General features: G+C 25.1%; 2 protein-coding genes across 8 annotated transcripts in view; one reads left to right on the top strand and one right to left on the bottom strand.

The window, feature by feature from the left end:
- Dhit (regulator of G protein signaling double hit) overlaps window positions 1–21,797 on the top strand; it is a 57,029-nt gene that overhangs the window by 10,829 nt on the left and 24,403 nt on the right. The window contains exons 2-9 of one of the 7 annotated variants that reach the window (XM_089219875.1): window positions 7,549–7,781; window positions 8,888–8,929; window positions 10,617–10,628; window positions 11,154–11,234; window positions 11,884–11,945; window positions 12,119–12,285; window positions 12,959–13,220; window positions 14,819–16,830. In XM_089219875.1, coding sequence (XP_089076001.1) covers window positions 7,549–7,781; window positions 8,888–8,929; window positions 10,617–10,628; window positions 11,154–11,234; window positions 11,884–11,945; window positions 12,119–12,285; window positions 12,959–13,195 — 834 coding nt within the window. In that variant the 3' untranslated portion in view covers window positions 13,196–13,220; window positions 14,819–16,830. Of the gene's footprint in view, window positions 1–7,548; window positions 7,782–8,887; window positions 8,930–10,616; window positions 10,629–11,153; window positions 11,235–11,883; window positions 11,946–12,118; window positions 12,286–12,958; window positions 13,221–14,818; window positions 16,831–21,797 lie in introns of those variants that run through there. The other 6 variants (XM_089219874.1, XM_089219878.1, XM_089219876.1 and 3 more) reach the window with 6 other exon arrangements.
- Window positions 16,833–18,144, bottom strand: LOC107167685 (ejaculatory bulb-specific protein 3-like). Its single transcript, XM_015516844.2, has 2 exons — window positions 17,886–18,144; window positions 16,833–17,210 (listed from the first exon to the last, which is right to left on the bottom strand). The coding sequence occupies exons 1-2, from the start codon at window positions 18,112–18,114 to the stop codon at window positions 17,002–17,004; spliced, it is 438 nt and encodes a 145-aa protein (XP_015372330.1). The 5' UTR covers window positions 18,115–18,144; the 3' UTR covers window positions 16,833–17,001.

Consider the following 21,797-nt stretch of genomic DNA (forward strand, 5'->3'; position numbering starts at 1 on the left):
TGTTATAAGAAAATGTTTAGTTATAAATAATATATTAAATTACAACTAATAGTACACGCTGTGTCAAGTAACATAAGAACTCTAAAATTGGGTTATTAAAATATGTTTATTTTTTAATAATTCATTATTATAAATTTATAATACTATTGTAGGTACTTCGTGAATAGAATCAATTTTTCGCATTCAAACTTTTAATTTAAGTTATACATTATAATTCAACATAAATTACAGCTGATAAGAATTGTTTAATGTTCAATAATATTTAAAATTTTGGTCATTTTTTACGATTTTCTTGAAATTTTGTGTCACAGCCATTGGTTAATGGTTTATATGCCATTTTTAGAACACTTTGCTTTTATTAAATACAGTGTTTAAAATGTTTTCAGACATACTGAATAAAAAAAACATAGTAAATTGTGAAACCAATAGCTTTCACACTTCGATTAGACTATGGAACCATTAATCATAGGTAAGAGTGTTTAATCATTTCTTCTGTTAAACTTTTTTGAGTAAAAATATATTATGGTAAGTTAAGATCAGTATCAGTTTATTAAAAGCGACTATTCTTCAAAAAAGACAGTCCACAAAAAGGTTTGGTCAAATCCACAATTCATCTAAAATACAGTTAGTCAAATAAAACTTATTTTTAATTTATTTTGAAATTCCACATTAAGTGTTCTCATTCATTAGATAATTATTTAAAACTGTTCCCCTATATACCAATTAGTATAGGTATGGGTTAATATTAGCGGCACATCGTTGCAGTCACCATATATATTTAGAATTAACAGCTGATGTGTAATACAAACGATATGTATGTTTTTTTTTTGTATTTGTTCATTGAAACGACCTCTAGGTCTTCTTCAATGCTTATCACAAGTGGAAAGTGGAGAGATCGTGTGATCTGTTTATCTATGGTATATCACTACATACATGATACTACCCCCTTTTCCAAGAGGAGACATGTGCAGGCGGTCTTCACTCCCAGTGGAGTGGGACCTAGTTGGAAACCGGATGACGCAATCGGACGACAGCGTGGGGATTTGGTGATCACGTAGAACCACACAAATTTGTTTTGCACTTTGCTATGAATTGAACCGATGACTGCGTGAGTCGTAGTCAACTTCGTGACTACTGCGCCACTCCAGCCCCAAATATATATATATGTAAACATATTTTTTTAAATTAAGTGTGTTGACATTAGACAAAACAATTATACCATATTAATTTAGAAGGAATACTTGTACATGAAAATTGACGTATATACTATTAACAACAGTATAAATTAATAAAAATAATTATTTTTTATGACTTAATTTAATATAATTTAATTATAGTGCAATAAATAAAAACCTTGATATTTGAAATTAAGTACATTTTTATTATTGACGAAAAGTATTATTACGAATTATTTTAATCAAATATCTTTTGATGAAATGTTTTTCATTAAACGCCTTAGATATTCAATTTTCATTTTGCACTTTGAAGCTTAAAACCCTAGTCTGTGCAGTGTGCAGTACTTGTGCAATTTTTTTTCTTGAATTTCGCGTGCATTTATTAACCATCGATAATTTAACATTTTATTAACAAATATTGAATCTAACAATGTTATTATTTTTTTTAAATGTCAGTAAACTTGGGTTTCACCGAGTTCTGTTCAGAATTTTCATTGATTATAATATAAGGAATTTAAAATATATTTATTATTTGGTAATGTATTTGATAAATCATACATTAGAGTAATTGTGATTGCATCAATAAATGTAATTAAAAAAGCTGAATATAACTTTAATTATTTAACCCTATTTTTATATATAACTAATTTAGGGGAGACTTGAGTTTATTTTTAGGTGGTTAAGCTCTTCGCTGTAAAATAGATTTATAAATTTAAAAAATAACTGAATTAGAATTAAATGTTGTAATTTAATTATGTAAAATTAATACTTTAGTATATAAAATTGATGGAAAAAAACTATAAGACTATGAGAATATGTTAAATATCTATTATCTATTGGCAAGTGCATTATAAATATAAATATATATATATATTAGTATAGGTAATAGTATTTGAATATCGGAATGTATAAGTATATATAGAGTATAATAATAGGCGTGTTTGATTAATGGTGGTGGAATGCATCACGTGGTCATGTTAAATAATGATATATATCTATTATTAATTACCTACCTTTTAATAATAGTAAAAAACTGATTGCAAGAAATAAATTTGAATTTTAATAAACTTTGAAATTTTTTTTAAAATCAATGAATTCACCAAATTAAAAGTTTTAAACGCCAAAACTGTTTTCAAATACTTATTTATAAAATAGCTATATTTGATTATAAGATAAAAATAGTACAAAATTTAAATAAATGAATTTTAGTTGTAAAAAAAAAAAAATGAATAAAATATAGCATATAAAAATTATAGCCCAGAGCTCTAGAAATTATTACAAAACAAAAAAATACCTAAAAACATTGAATAGAAAAAAAAGTTTTAGCATTAGTCAAATAGACCTGTTACACCCTGTATACAGTTCTAACTGTTGCGAGGATCGAAAGAGCTATTTGTTTAAAAATTATGAGTGTGCTTTAAAGTTTAATTTGGTTTTATTTCAGATTATATTTTTGGGTAAAAAAAGTTCTTCAAAATTCTCATGTAGTTTTTTTTTATTAAGTATGAACTACTAAGAAAATGTTTTAGAAGACCATGTTAAAAAATTTTCCACTTGCTTACTTTCTATTTTTGAATATAAAATTATAAATAAAGATTGTTATGAGACATGTTTATTTTTAAAAGCATAAAAAATTTCTAAAAAAAAGTGATACATAAAATATGATAAATAGTAGAGTGATTTACCAAGTATACTCAGTTCTTTTTTTTGTTATACCTATTCAGTTATTAATAATCTGATTATTAGAACTTCTATACAAATTTCTGTATTCAAATTAGAAACTAACCTTTTAAGTGTATACCAATTATTACCCAAGCATAGAATAATAATTTGGTGAAATTGTACTAATATTTAATTATTAAAACTCTAAGTACTAATTCAATTACCATTGTTTGAATTATAACTTTAAGTCTAAAGTACCTTACGCTATAATTCTTGTAACGGGAATCAGCTTGTATGTAAATATTTATTAACCTAATTTAAATCATGATATAAATGAGACTAATGTTGTATTTTATATGTATTAGTTATAATTTACCATTATTTTGATAATGAAGGTTTTTAAACAATCAAACATGATTTTCTGGTTAAAATATAAAATTTAAGTATTTTTAATTTTTACATTCTCTCTCCTAAATATTTATATTGACTAATTAGTGTTCAAAATAAAATTATGAAAACTGTTAGAATTTTACTTTTACTTTATTAAAGCAATGTTGGTTTGGCCCAGGGTTGACTGATCGACTTAAACATTGCACAGTGATTTTTATTGTTTAAATAAAGATTAATGTTTTCGAAGTAGATACATTATAATAATTTATATTAACTTCAAAATAAAAAATATATAAGCCTAACAATTATTGTTTTTAAATTGGCTTATGAAAACTAATCGTGTTTACTTTATCTGAAACTTTATTTATTAAAAATGTTTTAAAGCTTTTATAAGATGTTTAATTTTACAGACATTTGATGATGGTATATCTATCAAAATTTAATTACACACATTTTAATCAGTATTTTTATTTTGTACGTAATTTGTTTTGTAATTTTTTTTTAGACAAGAGTCTATACATAGTTATACATATATAGGCTACTTATATTACAATGTACTAATACACCATATTATTATTGTATCACTAATTTAACTACATTAAAATAGTGTATGAATTGTATCTTGACTAGGTGCTATTATTGTATATTAATCTGTGACAATCTGCTAGTGTTTAATTAATTATGAGGTCAACACAAGTTCTTAATTATTAAAATTCGATAAGGAAGTACTTACTTATATAGAATTCATACTTACCAATGTTTTGATTGATTTCTAATAATTATTATAGGTGAAGTTTGTATTGAAATGCTAGAATTTCCTTTAAATAACAACAATACTAACAAATACAATTACAGTGAAACCTGACTTAACGGACACCTCTCTTAACGGACAAAATGACCAGGTCCCGACAAAAAGATAGGCATTCCAATGTATTTCGACCTGTCTATAACGGATTCCTTCTATTATAGACACGGACACTAATATTTTACTTGACAATTTCATAACGGACAAAAATATTACATACATACAACATTGATAAGAAATGCAATTAGGACATTAGGTGAAAACACGGATTACCACCAATTACATTATCTCCTATTACGATAACACTAATTGCGAGTACCTATTGAATTTATAAAGTTTAAATTTGTACAACAATTTAGGTTAATACAATTTAACAATTTTTATTTTTTTTTTTATTAATGATACCCTCGGCAATTGGGTCATGGGCCATTGGGTTTAAAGTGAAAAAATTTAACAATTTATAATGTGTCATTGTATGTATGTATTATATGTAATATAAAAATAATAATTTAAATTAAATTTATAATGTATGTGCATAATATATAATACATATTAATACCTAGTACATATTATAAAATAAAAAACAATAGAAATGTACGTACAAATTGTAATTTTTAAAACATTGAAACCTGTCTACAACGGATACCTGTCTATAACGGACAATTATTTTGGCCCCTGACTGTCCGTTATATACAGGTTTTACTGTACAATTGTTTTTAACATAACTATAATAGTTTATTAAACATTTATAATACCAATGATAGATAATATAAAAAGTTGAAAAATCAATGATTTATATAATATATATATATATATACATTATACTAATACTATTATATTATACTATTTATCATATTATTTGCATTTAATAAGTAAATTTATAAAAACTAGAATCTACTTATTAGTCATAAGTTCATGAACTTTAGTACTTTAAAGTGAAGAATTTAAAAGTACCAAACAATAATCAGTAATATGAATTTGTAGTAGGGTTTCGTATAAAACATTCACTAAAATTAATAATACGTTAGTTTCATCATGATACAATACTCCTCACTAGGTAGGTCATAATATAAAGTACCTAATAGAGTATATATCCAATGGTAATAGCACATGGTTTATACCACCATTATCTATTTGTTTAATGATTTAAATAGGTTCTAGAATATAATCCAACTATTATAGTGTTATCAATTATTAGTAATTAGTAGTAATTATTAGTACGATAAGTATCACTATCTTGTATAGCACTATATTCAATATTACGTAGGTAATACGTACGTAGGCATCTGATCAACACAACATTTACTACCTACTGATATAAAAAAATAAAAAGTTATAAATATTTTGGTAATTTTGGTTACCATGATTAAGGTAGAATTAAGTAGCTATTTTTTATAAAACTACTATTTACCATCTATTTTAATCAACGGATTTCACAATCCAGATAATCAACATAATAAATCAAAAAGGTTATTACCTACTTGTTTTTAAAATTATTGTAAGCAGTATTAATATATTATTATAATATGTTATGCGTTTAGTCATAATTCTATTGTGGATTATTGTACTTAATAATAATAATAATTTATTCAACTCAGGTAAAATACAAAAAAAGAAAAAGAAAGCAAAATAACATAAGTAATTAGGTATTTAAACTGAGCTGATTACCTTTCTCTTTAAGCATGCTTGTGATGAGAGGGGGAAGTACTTAGTACATAATGCTTAAAAACTCGGTAACTACCCGTTCGAATTTGAATTTGTATACATCAAAATGCTCAATAATATTATCAACTTAATATTTATTATTTAAACTAAAAGAGATTTGGGGAGGTTTTCATTTGAAAAACAAAAGATATTCCTAAGTGGAACAATAGTCTCAAGAATTTAAAACATGGCTTAACATGCTTTTTAAACTGCCTATAGGCATCAAATGACCAAAGGTCTTTACTCTTTATACATACAATACGTTGTAGGTTAGTTCAATTTGATAGTTTATTAGTAATAATAAAATAATAGTCTAGGTCCAAACGAAACAAAAACAATACATTTTTTCAAACAATCACAAATATTAAAGTTATTATAAGTTAACAACAACAATTTTGACATGTACATAATAAGACACAAAATGTCCAAACATTTACATATTTATTTTGTATATTAAAATTAACATTTTTTTTCTCTTTCTTTCTAATTATATAAATTAATCCAACGCTAATGGCCCATAGTAGTCGAAGCGGAAATTCTTTGTAAATTTCAAGACCAATAAAAAAAATAAATAAAAATGAAATAATAATAATTAGGTACTTAAATATAAATTATACAAGAATAGTTTGGGGTTGCGCCTCTATTGAGATAGCCCTATTTAAGGTCATTAAGTAGGTTTATTTAAAAACTCCATAAATGTATCAATCAGATTTAATTATCTGGATTACCTATTAAAGAAAAAATAGTTCTTATTGAATTACCCTGTATATATACTATAAGCGGTATAAACTATAATAAAAAAAAACATTCAAAAATGGATATAGAAAAAATATGGAACTTATCTTGAAATATCACTTAGTATAATTTAGTATTTATACATCATAATTATACGTACTGATCAATCACTTTGATGAACTGAGTAATACTATATAAGTATATTACTTTAATTATTTGCTTGTAATATTTAACTGTACTATACATAGATTTTCTAAGAATTTAATAAGGTTATTTTGGTGATATTATTGATTATTCGTAATTCAATGTTATAGTATTCTTTGTATTTAATAAAATCATTAAGATAGCTAAAAGCAGCTAGAGCCTAGAATGTATGAGGTTAGATTTGGTCAAAGTGTTAACATTACGTGACCAAACAATCAATCGTGATCCATTAGCTTAGTTTTAGTAATGTATTCTACCCTCGAGGAAAAAAAAAACAATGCTTTTAATTTAACATTATAGTGAAAAAAGGAAACTGGAGTTATTAGTCACGTACTCACGTATATTTCAAAGGGCAACTTAATTGAATAATGAATTTCATTATTAAAACACTTTGGCTACAACCTATGCAACCACACATGGTATTTTTAGACCATTTGAATATTTAAGTTGTTTTTACACTTATTATATGTTTAAAAATTACTATACACTATCTATAAAAAACTAAAAGTTAAATATATATTATTTTGAAATATTTTAGGTTAGAAGAAGCATTATCAATAACGATAATGCTTTTGATAATTGTATTTTTTTTTAACTTTATCTTGTATTATATTTTGTCATTTATTTAATGAATTATTAATTTATTTAAAACGCGTTTTTAACTGATGTTTATCAGGTATAATTAGTATATTTCTCATTTTTTCCTTGCATACATTTTACTTAATGTAATAAGCCATGGCAGAACAAGTTGTTTATGTGAAACAAAATAAAAGTATCGTCGTATACGAAAATAAGTTTAATGGCTTATATTTTATACATATATTATATACTTGTAGATATATTATTATTAATGTGGTATTTTTCTTTTTATAGATGAGTGTGCTTGTGCCGATTGAGAGGGGCGATCCAGTTGGATCACAGGGTGGGTCGCCACCGTGCACGGCCAGGCACAGGTTCACTCCTCCTGGAAATCCCAGCACTCCGACAGACCCACTGCCTGTTCCTCCGGACGTTTCCGAACCAAACGCGGCCATTGAAACGCAAGTGTCGGCCGCTCATAAGCATCCATGCATATCTTGTTGGTGTTGTTGTTGCGGATGCTCATGGTAAGACAATATATATTTTTATAATATTAGGTAGGTACCTCATTAATTTTAAAAATATAAAAATATTCAATAGTCGTTGCAGAATAAGATTAAAAAGTGTTTGTTTTTTAATTTTTAATTTGTTTTGTCTAGATCCAACAAATTTAAACAAGCAAAAATTATTTCATAATGTTTTAATTTTCTAAGTAAAGTAATTAATCCCTTCTAAAAGCCTATTCAAAAGATAATACAATTTTGATTCTATTTTATTAGTTGAAACTTAACATTAATACATATAAATTATAATACAAGCACTTGATAAATATTGTACATACGAAGTAGTGGATATCATGATAACTTGACTAATCAAAATAATTATTTTCCAATTATATCCAATTCATTATGATATGGTTGATTGTATTGACTATCGAAATTGCTGTTACATTTAAAATTACAATATGGGATAAAAATAACTAACATGAAACTTATATTGGTTTTTATTTTATAGTATTAATAATATTTTTAAGTATAATACTATAGACATCATTAATCTACATTAATATAATAATATTATACATAACTTATATAATATAAGCATTTTAAGTACATGATTAAACTTTTTCATAAAAATATTTTTGCTTTATTTTGTGTTATGATAATTATTCAGCCATGACATAATATTATGTTTCTATAATTATTCAAACAGCACAAATAAGTGGTAGAGGGCAATAATGTGTTATTTCTGATTGAATTCTCAGGTGATCACTCATCTGAGTAAAGGTAATTGAGGGCACATATTACTTGACACCATTAGAATTCTGTTATCATTCTTCCGCGCCGAGCTGATAAACATTTTAATATATTTTTTGCATATACAAATAAAACTATGGTACCATTATTAAATTAATATTTTATGTAGAAACATATTGTACCAAAATGTTATAAATAGTTTTAGTTACCAATACAAATTTTACATATATAGGTATACATATAATAATTTATAAAAATATGTTATGTTAAAAATTAAAACATAAAACATTGCAATATATTTGTATTGAGTTCTGAAAGATATTTTCATATATTTTTATTTAAAATGTATTTTAATTGATTTATTTGTGTACAATCAGTGTTTATTTGCATGCGTACAGGAGTAGGATATGCAAGTTATGGTAAGTAAAAACCAATTTATATATATAAATTGTATAAACAATTTTCATTTTAAACTACATTAATTATGTGATAGTTCTTAAGTATTCATTTTAATTATTAATTTAAAATTAATCTTAATTTACATTTAATATCTGTAACAGTTATAGTAAGGTGTGTTTATTATCTAAAATTTTGTGTATGATATTTCTAAGAAATTTCAGACAATTTACAATTTACAAGAATAATAGAGAATTACATTTTTAACATGGTCTTTATAGTTCTTACACAAACGCACAACTAATCAAAAGTGTTGGTACCTAATTTTTATGTATCATTGATAAAATTCATAATTAACATAAACTATAAAATGTGTTATTTTAATAGCTTGTATACCTTATTTAGGAAGGTACAGGTATTTTTTAAGATAATAAAAAAATATCGGCTATAAAATCATAATTGATATATTCAATAGTAATTTTATCAATAATTTATACTATTTTACCACGTAAAAATTATAAAAATTTATAATAGATCATTAAAAAATTTAACTGTAAATCTCAATGAAAAAATTAATCTCCATAACGAAAATTATGTAACAAACTCTGAAAATCTTAAGAGGACGTTATACCCGCATTTGTTATCTCCGTCTTACAAGTACGTAAAAAAGCAAAAACTGTTTGGCGCGGGAAATAATTGAGAAGTCTACAGTTGAAACTAAGAAACCAAATTTTCACCATGAAAAACAGAGAATTTTAACTATGTCACAGCTTTTATATTTTTTCGATAACACCAATATATCGAAAGTTATTGAAATTTGAAAAATTTAAAAAAATCAGATTTTTAAAAATATTATAACTTTTTTCTCATGAAAGATATCAAACAAATAAAAATGCTACGATATAGAAAATATTATCTTTTATGTTGTGTTAGCTTTTGGTGTTTCTACCAAGAGAACAGACTGAGTGATTGTATACTGCGCTAAACAGTTTTTGTAATGTTACGCACTTGTAAGACGGAGACAACATATTATGTGGGTATCACGTCCTCTTAACCTTGACCATTGCTCATTAGCATGCATATACATCGGCATTTAAACACCAATAGAATAAATCATCATCCGTGGAAAGTTAAATAACTTATCAAATTTTATTACAAAATTCTAAATTATTTAATATGAGAAAGTGCTAGATTTTAAATTTATTTAAATACGATAATCATTATTTTATCACTGATTGAAAATTAATTTTTTTTATAGAATATTACAATACGAGCATATGTGTTAATAATTTAAAACTAAAAAATTTAATAGCATTAAAAAAATTAAAAATAACATCGAATATCAATATGCAAATTCCGTTTCTTATAATTAACAATTTAACACAATTTAACAGTGTAATCAAACCTAACTATAATATATAAGATTTGATTTCATAATAAAATATACACATTTCTGTAAAAATTAATTTTGACGGTTATTACTTCAAAAATAAATGTAAAAACATTTGAGAAGGTTATTCCCATTATGTTTACATTTATTATAATTTATATCATACATAGGCACTATATATCAGGAGAAAATTATTCATTCATCCATATTTTGTAAAAAATAATATTTTTGAGATATCTACACTTAATAATAAAATGATTCTTTTACTTATCTCTAACATACGGTTTGTTGCTTTTTATTTTGAATTTTCATGCATACAGGGATCGTTTTTGGTAAGTATGATGTATAGATAAAAATAAAATTTGTCAAATTATTATTTAATAATATCTAAAATAATAAATAAAAATGTATATAAAAATACCGAAACTATTATGGTACATTTGTGATTATGTGCTGTATTAATATATTATTAAATCTAAAAAGATTTTTACTGCTTGTCCAATACAAGTCTTTCTTTCTAATAATTGTACTTCTACGATATATTTTATACGTACATGTTCCAATAATATATAATATTTAGAACTAAAGATTTGTGTATACAACTTATAATAACAGTTCAAATTAAACATTCCAAACCAATTTGAAAATTACACAGTTTGGTGTGCAATATATATTTACAAAGATATTATTATGTAATATGTATTAATACACTACACTTATTAATTTGGACGTAAATAATAAATTGATAATAAAGTCATAATAGAGTTAAAAGTTGTAGAATAATATCGAATGTTTTCAATAAACTTAAAAATGGAAATATAATATTTGAAGTTAACAATATTTATGTATTCTTTCAGTTTCCCATTAAAAGGCCATCCCCCCAAAACAAACGGAAACGGGTCTAGCGGCGGCATAATTGAAAATCCCGTAGAGCTAAGGTAAAATTATGTAAATGTATGTACATATACAGTTATCTAAAATAATATTTTATAGCAGATATTAGTCACAAAAGTTAGTAGCAGATTTATATTTTCATTGATGTGATTTACTTTTTTTTTTTTTTTTTATTGGTTAAGCATCAACTACATAGGTTATTAGCTTACATGTGTTAATTTCTACATTAAACGATTATATGCTATTGTAAAATTGATTTACTTTTATTGTCAATTATAGACACGATTATTCAATTTTGTTTTTTAAGAAATATTAGAATTACTTTGTGTTAGTTTTTTTTTTTTTACCAAGAACATAAATTCTTTCTAAATAAATGGGATTTAAAGGTCTCAAATAATTCTCTGCGCAATGGGGCCAGAAGTCTAGAGTAGACTAATTTTCTTTGATTTAATAATTTTACTGGTTCTCCAATCATTTAATTCTACTAAAAATATAACAGACATATGTAATTGGCTTATAATCAATTTAAATTATTTACAATACATATTATCACATAATATAATGAAGAGTCTCATATATTTTTACCAAACTAAGACGCTTCAAGACATTTTTCTCCTTTTATGTGATATTTTCTATTTTTAATTTCATACTATCAGCTATTTTAACAATTTGTAATTATTATTATTTTTACAGGCCTCCGTTGGACGAAATACGAAGTTGGAGTAAATCATTTGACCGACTTCTAAAGTGTCCTGGTAATTAAACCAAATATATTACCTATATTAATTTGTGCTTAGTGTTTTTATGCATACCTACCTATATGCATATATACACATACACCAGTATCGAATATATTATTATACTATTATTGTGCTAAAATAGTGTAAAATAACAATTATCATTATTTTTATTGTTGTTATTTACGCAGCGGGAAAAAAAATATTTCGTGATTTCTTACGATGCGAATACAGTGAAGAGAACATATTGTTCTGGATGGCAGTAGAAGAGTTAAAAAAAGAAACGAATCCTGATATAATAGAAGAAAAAGCTCGGTTTATTTACGAAGATTACATTTCGATACTATCTCCTAAAGAAGTAAGTGTTTATATTACTGTATTTTTAGAGGTACTTGCCTGTATTTGTAATTGTAGTAGTATTACAATAGACAAGAGCTAATGTTTGTTTACATTTTGAGGTATTTACATTGAGAATTTACTGAACTAATACGATACATATAATTGCCCACGGTGTATTTCTAGTATTTTTTGAACAAGGAATGTCTTTTTTTTAGATAAATATAAATATATAATAATTAGTGTAATTAATAACCCTATATTAACTTATAGGGTTAACAACAATATACCTATATTGTAAAATAACTTACTTAGTCTTAATGTAATATCGAAATAAAATCAATTTTAAATAATTTTAATTCAATTATTATGATTTAGGAGATACATAAAAAATGTCTTATCTACAAACCATTATAAATGATAATTATTATTATCTTGATAAGAATTATGTTATACAATAATAACTTTGATGTTATTTGTATACCCGTTATTTTATTAGGTAATTATTTATGTTACTGAGTCTTTTATTTACAAAATGTATTTTATGTTTCTGGTAAGAATTTTTGATAGTAGAAGTATACATATCCAGTGAAAGGTAAATTCTCAATAAATACAGATGATTCAGTATAGATAATATGTAAGTACCAATTTTAATTTTAGTTGTATTTACAAAATGTATTATTTGTTGTAATTAGGTGAGTTTAGACTCTCGTGTTCGTGATATCGTCAATAAGAACATCAATCAACCATCATCTCATATGTTCGATGAAGCTCAGCTACAAATTTACACGCTTATGCATAGGGATTCTTATCCAAGATTTATTAACTCGTCGCAGTACAAAAAATTAGCCAAACTCGAAAATGGAGCAACCGGTAATGCTCCAAACAGTGGCCAACAAACCCCAACCAAACGCAAACAGAGCAATATATGAAAAATAAATTTGGACAATTTTTCAGGTACTTACGTATATCACGTATTTCATGTCGACCAATTTTATATTTTTAGTTTCAACGTTTATTTAAATAGTATATTCAATTTGAACAATTAATAACAATAAGTTATGTGATATAATGTGAAATGTATTTATGAGACATAAATTAGTTTTTGCAGCATATTGTATTGCTAACTCAGTTCTTTTCAAATCGGAGGTTGGTTTATCTGCTATGCTATAAATACCTTTGATTTTTGAATGCACCCATAGTAATGCGTGAGATAACATTTTAAATAATCTAAGAATTATATTAGTAGATACCTATCTTAAGAGATTTCAATATTTGTAGCAAATTCGTGACTAGAATCAAATGTGATTCCCAAAATTCTCATTCCTTTTTTACCAGGTTAATTTTTGATTTTTTTTTTAAATCTATACTTAAAAACTTCAAATTCTCTAAGTTTGGTTCTGGTTCATTCGTATAAGTTATGCAGTTCGGATTTTAGGCTATAACCAATGTTGCTGGCCGTTTTACTAAAAGTATTTTCATTTTTGATATTTTTACTTCTACACAAGAAGTTAGCGTCGTTGAATTGATTTTATCGGGAATTTATATTATTTATTATATACATTTCCACTAAAAATATAGTAAAAGATAATGCTAACCCTTATAGTTCTTACATCGTTATTTTCTTGAGTGAAACAAGTCTTTTCGAGCATAGGTTCGATATTTGAATTTCTAAATGATCTAATATTTAAGGAATTTAAGATTTTACACGAACCTTGACCTTGTTGACTTTGAATATAATATGTAGTGTCTCCATATAACGTCGTTAGCTTTTATAATATCTAGACTGACACTAGGCTTACTAATTGTTTGTTTTTAAATGATTGATAATATTTTACTTTTATTGTACTGAATTTGTCATACGTTTAATGGGCTTTTCGTCAGATAGTTGGTTTTATCCAAAAACAAAATAGGCCCTACATGGAAAACTATAATTTCTGAAACCTAACATAAGGCTTGTTTAATAATGTGATTGATCCATATTCATCAATCCTGAATTTACTTTGACCTGGATTATTAATAGTTTTGTCTTTTTTTCAGTTTATCAGGACGTTCCAATTTACGTAAAATATTTTAAACAGTACAATTTTACTATTTGGTTCAAAACGATGTATGAAATTTAACGAAATTTCATCTGGTCCTAGACTTTTGCATTTTTTTTTTTAGTATGATATCTCAAATTTTTGGTTTTCTTAAAATTATTTAAGATTTGATCTTCATAAACGAAGAAAATATTAAAAATAAAGATTTAGACTGTGCAAGTTTAATAAAACATGAGTCACACAAATGTTTCAATACTGTTGGAATAAAAAAATTTTCCTAATTGGTTTAAAACTTCCTTTGGGTTCTTAATTAATTCATTACCTACTGTTTTCGTCGTTTATATTTATTTTGTTATATTGGTTTAGTTCTTTTAGCGATTGTATTTTGTTCCATGCGAGTTGGTGAAATTAATACTGTCTATTAATTTATGCTATTAATAAATGTTTCTCAAGCTTTGATATTTCTTACTCCAAAATGTAAAAATAATTACAATACAATAATAATTTATCTAGGTATTATTTTTCATATTTTCAGCGATAATAATTCGTATTTGGTGTTCAAGCCTGCGTTTGGACCCATGTATTTGGGACCAGAATTGATAACATGTTCGTAGATTAACATATTATACAGGTAGAATAAGGAAAACTTTGTATTTAAAACCGCGATGTAAAAATAAATTAGGTATTCATTGTTAAGGAAATAAATGTTTTATACATAATAATTAAAATTTTATTTCATTCGCAACAATACATTTTTTTGTATCTTAAAAATAGTAGTTATTATAATTTTGTATCATCACTATCTTGTGTTTGTCATGTGGGTACTTAAATCGAAGTACCCAATTGTTTTTATATTAAACTTACACAACACAAATTCTTTTCTCTTAAAGTACGCAATGTTTAATAAATTATTATGTGTAAATATAAAACAATAATGATTTATGTCATATGTTATAAATAAGTTTATATTAAAACGAAATTGTGTTACCTACAAAAATTAATGCCATATAATTGCATATAATAATTATTTAAGACTAATATACGCAATACTCGGTATTCAATACAATTTTAATTCGATACACCGATGGTATTAACTCAATTTAAATGTTTTAGTAGAATCTTTAATTTTTGTAATTGTCATACCTACTTCCTTTCTATGATTTCGTACAAACAATGTAATAGTAAAATATAATTTACTACATAATCATTTCTAGTCTAAAAAAAGACTGTATAAGTTTAGTTCATTAATATGATTACCTCTGTCATTCTTATATTAGTTTTTTTATTTATTTTATTTTGATGTCATATAAGAAGCTTTTAACTGTGCCAATTTACCCTTATGAGTTTATTATTATATATATATATATTTTTTTTTAGTATTGTGAATGTGACATATAAAATAAATTTAAAATGTACAATATTACGGAACACACAATTTCCTAGACTTGAATTAAGGTGCACACATTTCGCACAAATTTCTGATGAACAAATTTAGTATGTTTCTTCAAAATATAGTATAATACATATTACAATATTATATTTAATTAAAACTAATAAATATTTTAGATATACAATATAATATTATGTATGACCGATAAAATTAACATAACAGGGTACAACATTTTCCTTGTTTCATAAAATATTGTACTCCCGAGATTGTCGTACAAGACAAATCAACATTCTTAACGAGGACTACAGCTTTCAATCCGAGTTCGATAGTATACTTAGTAGGCATAATTTAATATTACTCATAAAAACAATATCATAATGTGTAAACATTTTTTAGTAATTTTTCTTGGGTAGAACATTTATATTGAAATTATATAATTCTTGAGACATTTACCATTGAAAAAAACTGCAGTTATTTTTTGTTACCCTTTTAGTATAACACCTCTATATTGTATTAAGCACAACTTAACAATTATACAAAAATAATGTAAATAATTCTTGAATTTTTCGATTCATTTACTAGAAATATATGTGAATAATATGATCGGTATGGGTATTCGGCTAATTTATAGTTGAAATGAAAGTTAAGGCATGTTCGAAATTTTTTTTTATTATACTTATGCGAGTTAAATTGTCTATATAAATTATCTCGTTTAGATCATGGTAATAGTAATAATTGTTATAGGCTAACGAATTATATTGAGTTATCAATATGAATGTTCAATTTTAATACAATAATAATTATTATTAGTACTTATTAAATTTATTACTATCATTTTTAAACAATATTTTAGTGCGTAATAATGTTATTATTACATTATAAGGATAATAATATGACACCGATCTGTGAATTTTTTTTAACACTCGTAAGATTTTATAGAATACGAAATGATTAATCTTAATTAAAATGACTGCTTTTATTTCAAATTAAATACAAAATTGTATGTTAATTGAGTATATATTATTATTCTTCATTTTTATGTTTTAGACGAATACAAAATAAATACATCATGATAAAAACCTAATCCAAAATATTTATTATTACCTTTATCTCAAAAAAAAAAAAAAAAAAACAACATTTAGGTACATAAATAAGTTATGATATTTTTATTATTTCTGTATACATTTGATACATATTGCATGTAGGTACTGCATTCTAATGTTTAAAATAAATAATCTATGTTATATGTATTAAGATAAACTAAATTGTTATTAACTACTAATTATTGGTAAACTTATATTTGTATTTAAAATTTAACGACACCTTTTTTCTTCTCTTCTGCCAAATATTGTTGGAATTTCTGGAAATATTCACGTTTAGGGTCCCATTTGTCAAGAAGCATTTTCCACTCTTTGTCATAATCTCTTTGGAGTCGGTCAACTACTTTAAGAGCAGCATTTTTTTGTGTGGTATTGCATTTCGTACATTGTGTTTTTAAGGCATCGGGTAAAATTTCTGTGAAGCAAAAATATTTAAGATTAGTGATTGCATTTTATTTTATTACCAACACATTAGGTTATGTTCTATAAAATCAATAAAATAACACTGTAAAATAATGTTTCATGTATAAAACAACATTGAATTAAAATTTAAAAGTAACAGTATCTTGTATGTGTACGTACTAGTAACGTTGTTTATTTTTCTATTAGGGGCCTGATTTAAATTGTTATTTTCAGAATATTGATATTAAATAAACATGATATTTTAAGGTTAGGTTAGTCATAAGGTATTTTTTGACTTCATTTTTTTGAAATTCAGGTTATTATAGCACGATTACCATTTATTGGTTAATATAAATTAAACAAAAAGTAGATATTCGTTTATATTATAAAAGTAGGTGATTTTTAGAGCTACTAGAAACATATAAAACAGTACTTTAATTAATATCATCAAGTTAGATGACCCTTTTAGGAACAATTTAAATTAAAAAAAAAATAATAATAATAAGTAGATTTACTTATATTCTAATAGATTTGATCAGATTCAATAAATAATCCAGTATGACTGACTACCAGAGTAAGTGGATGCTAAATCAATATCTATTTCACAATATTTTTTTTTCCACAATGTTACATAATGTATAGTATTATCTTCTTCGATTATATATACAAATGCAGTAAGTATACATACTTCTAAGTTCAGCTCCCTCTGGAGTGCACGGTTTCTTGTCCAACAGACATTGGACGTAGCTGTTTACTAATCGTTTGGATCCCAGAACTTGGTCGATATCAATATTGTCGTATTTGGTGGTATATGCGGGACCATTCACAACTGCGGCATCTTTTTGAGGCGCTCCGACCGTCCGGTCCACCGCGAACACCGTCAAAACAACACAGACTACTGCAATTCGTGAATCCATGATGGCGTGCAATTGTGTACTGAATATACGACGTTTCAGACCGGCTTTTATAAGCAACAATCATTGGCATCAATCGTGTGTTGTTTTTTTTCGTGCTTACCAAACTAATAAGACAAAGTGTAGTATTATAGCATAATAATTCATGCCCGACGACCTTCTAATGACGCGTGATTGTCGTCATAGTACGTACCTCTTAAACTCATTTCCCCATTGCCCGACCCGCCAGTTGGTTGTAGGTACTTATTTCCTTGATTACCGCCTACTTGATATGCATAAATATTATTGTTAAATTATCGAACGGGTCAGTCAGTAATGCGTGTTTACATTTAGTTTTAGTGGTCCAAGTGCTGAATCCATCATAAAACTGCCGGCAGTTTTTCTCGGAACACGAATAAATTACCTAAGGCTGGTTATAATAATAGTCTAGAAATATGTTTAGTTATTAGTATAATAAGCTCTTTGGGAAATTTCTTATTTACCTACGTCAATGTAACGTCATCATAATAACATCGTCTACCATTAAATGTATTCTTCAAAATTTCAACTCTGTGCACAACTCTGTGACAAATATCATCTCCAAAATTTTAAATAAACGATTTCGGTAAAACTTTAAAAAAAAAATCAAATATCTAAAGATTACAACAGTAATTTTTTTAATGACGTGTGTATAACATTATTAAATAATAACAAATATAGACTAACGGAATTTCCATTCGAACAAATATAACATAAATAATATAAATTTAGTTGTATAAATAATTTTTTTACTATATTCTAATTTAATAGCAGGCATCAATATCTATTAAACTTATACTTTAGTAATTAGTGTGAATATCTTGATCAGGTGCTCTTTATTCATTTCAAAGGTATATTTTTATTATTTTAACATAACTATTATAGCCAACGTACGTTAATATAGTCGATAAAATTTTAAATATCTAATAATATATCACTAAGGTTTTCACACATTATACAGTTGATTGAAGTAAAAATGAGTGCATATCACTAAATTTTTGAATCCTTTTATTGGTAGTAAATATTCGCATGTTCAATTTTTTAACATGATTTTATCATTATTTGTTTTACTTTTGTTTGTATGATTATTGTTGTTATATTGTACTTAAGAATTCAAAGAGGTAACATTTTATCATACTGATGAAAAATTTCTAGTTTTTTTAATGACCTAAAATCTTTTGACTTTTACTCATTAATGCATTATCCTTTTACCCATGTCGCATGTTGATTTTATTTTGAATGCTTTAAATGAAGTATTAATTACTATATGTATAGCTGTACATAATTATTAATATTAAGTTCATGCAACTTGGATATTAAATATATATATATCCTATAAAATTGTCGGACAACTGCCCTTCAAAATCACGGTCAACACGCTACTGTTTCCAAGCATCTACGGTTATTACTTTATTAGTTGTTGAATTACAATAAAATAACCAATTCGATTCTGTAAAAATTCTTGTTTTTCCAAAAAATTTTTGGTTTTCCAATTCATTAAGAAAAGTAGTGTGTAATATTTTACTTTTGACTCCTTAAACTAACGACTAGATATACTTTGGTACCAGAAAAAATCTTGTAGTTGAAGCAATCTCCGTACGTTTAACTGCTTTAAAAGTTGACGACAGACACAAAAATAGAAACATCAAAACAATTTAATTTAATGATTATACGGATCTACTTGTATAATAGTTATATGTAAAATAAATTAATTTAATAAAATTCTTGGTATATATATATATAGGTACATCACACTATACATTGATGAAAAGTCTATCTTAATAACTCTTGCTATATAGTAAATATATATATACTACACACAGTTGACATTGTATGAACTTAGCAAATAAAAATTCTTCGTAGTAACATAAATAATTAATCACAAATAATCTGAGCAAGGTTAAATCTTTTACAAATTTTCTTCTTCCTTTAATCTACAAAGGTTAAGAATTTATACACGTATAAAAAAATCACATAACTTTAGTTTAAAAAAAAAAAAAGTTAAAATAGTAGCTTTATAGAAAATGTTTTAAATGAAAAATTATTTAAATAAATTGAATTTGACTCTTCGATAAAAAAAATAAGCACTCAGCGCTAATGGTCAATTTCTCAATGCAGAATCTTTGTTCAAAACATCAATTAGAAAAAAAATTATAACAATTAAAATTGACTAAGGAAAATACTTGAAATTATGTAAGTACGTTCTTAGATTAACTCTCTACTAACCTCTCAAAATTAAATTTAAAAAGTAAAAACATAAAATCTATTGTTTAGTATAACTAATTAATATTATAGGTAGTTTTTATTAATCTTTCTAAACACAATAATGAATATCTCTATATTACTTTGAATTATAATTGATTCATTATATTTAATTAGATTGAAGCATATTAATATATTAATTTTATAATATATTGCTATTATTACAAAAAAAAAAAAATAAAATAAAAAATGTAGGTACCTTTAAAATAAATTTCAACTTAATCAAATTAGATTAATTAAGTACCCGACTCACTCGGTCGTTCATAAAAGGTATTTAAAATTTATTATAAAGTATTAATATAAGTCATTATAGCATACGACATTAACTATTAATATTAGTTTATAAAGTATACTCTAGAAATTTTCGGTACCCATATGAATAATATTTTTAAATTTCAACAATATAAATAAAATTGTTATTCTTGATTATTTAGTATGTAATTTCATCTAAATTTGAATTTAAAATAACTATAAAAAGAAACTGTTTTTGTACCTATAGTTTTTTAGATTTTTTTTTTGCAGAAATCTAACTATCTACATGGAATTTTGTTTTTAATTTTCAATTCTTAGTTATAAAAGTTAAACGTTTTATACATTTTTAATAATCAAAGAATTTGTAAATTTTCAATAAATAAATGTAGTCAAGGGGTGCAGCCAAAAAGTCCAAATTAAACAAAATCCAACTATGTATCTAACGACACTCTACATAGAGACCTATCAACAGCCCAAAACGTCGCAAAAACTTTCTACAAACGCACACACTCCAAGTTCCACAGCCATCGTAATCCCCTGATTTTCGAGCTATCCACCAACGCTATTTTTGGTGACCCCAGAAGGCGTATTAAACGTACCTGGTGTCAAGACCTACTCATCTAAAATTGTATATACCTTCCTTCAATCTTGAATACTCTCTCTTACTAGCACATTAAAATCCTAGCCTAACATCCTAACCTTAAGTGCCTCCAATGGGCGGCTTCTTATCTCCTGACACTCAAGCCATGTCACCTCCATTACATACGCTTATAATAAAACAATATTTACAGATTTTGTATATAATAGTATATGATAAAAAAAATTGTTGGCAAAATTTGATCTTAAATGGTTATCAAGAAAAAAAACCTGCCTATGTATTTTTAATATTTTCCAACTGCTATTAAACAAACTTATGGGGACCTTGTTCAATTTTCAAGTTTTTTTACCCAATGAATACAATTTTATTGACATTTAAAGATTAAAAATCTAAAAAAACCGAAAATTTCAAATGTAAATAAATAACTTGAAAATAATTAAAATATTTTAAAATATGATCAAGTATAGAAAATGCCAATAATATTCAGTGAAAATGTCATTTATCTACGTTAATTTGTTTTTGAGTTACACCAATATTTAAAATCGATTTTCTCAAA

Source organism: Diuraphis noxia, unplaced genomic scaffold, assembly GCF_037042655.1.
Source record: "Diuraphis noxia isolate RWA-SAM2 unplaced genomic scaffold, SU_Dnox_SAM2 contig0002, whole genome shotgun sequence".
Taxonomy (NCBI): domain Eukaryota; kingdom Metazoa; phylum Arthropoda; class Insecta; order Hemiptera; family Aphididae; genus Diuraphis; species Diuraphis noxia.

Bases quoted from the DNA above. Each gene is read 5' to 3' on its own strand.
- LOC107167685 (XM_015516844.2), bottom strand. From the start codon at position 18,114: ATGGATTCACGAATTGCAGTAGTCTGTGTTGTTTTGACGGTGTTCGCG. The intron at 17,211-17,885 runs GTATGTATACTT...TTTGCTTCACAG, and splicing joins AGAGGGAGCTGAACTTAGAA to AAATTTTACCCGATGCCTTA.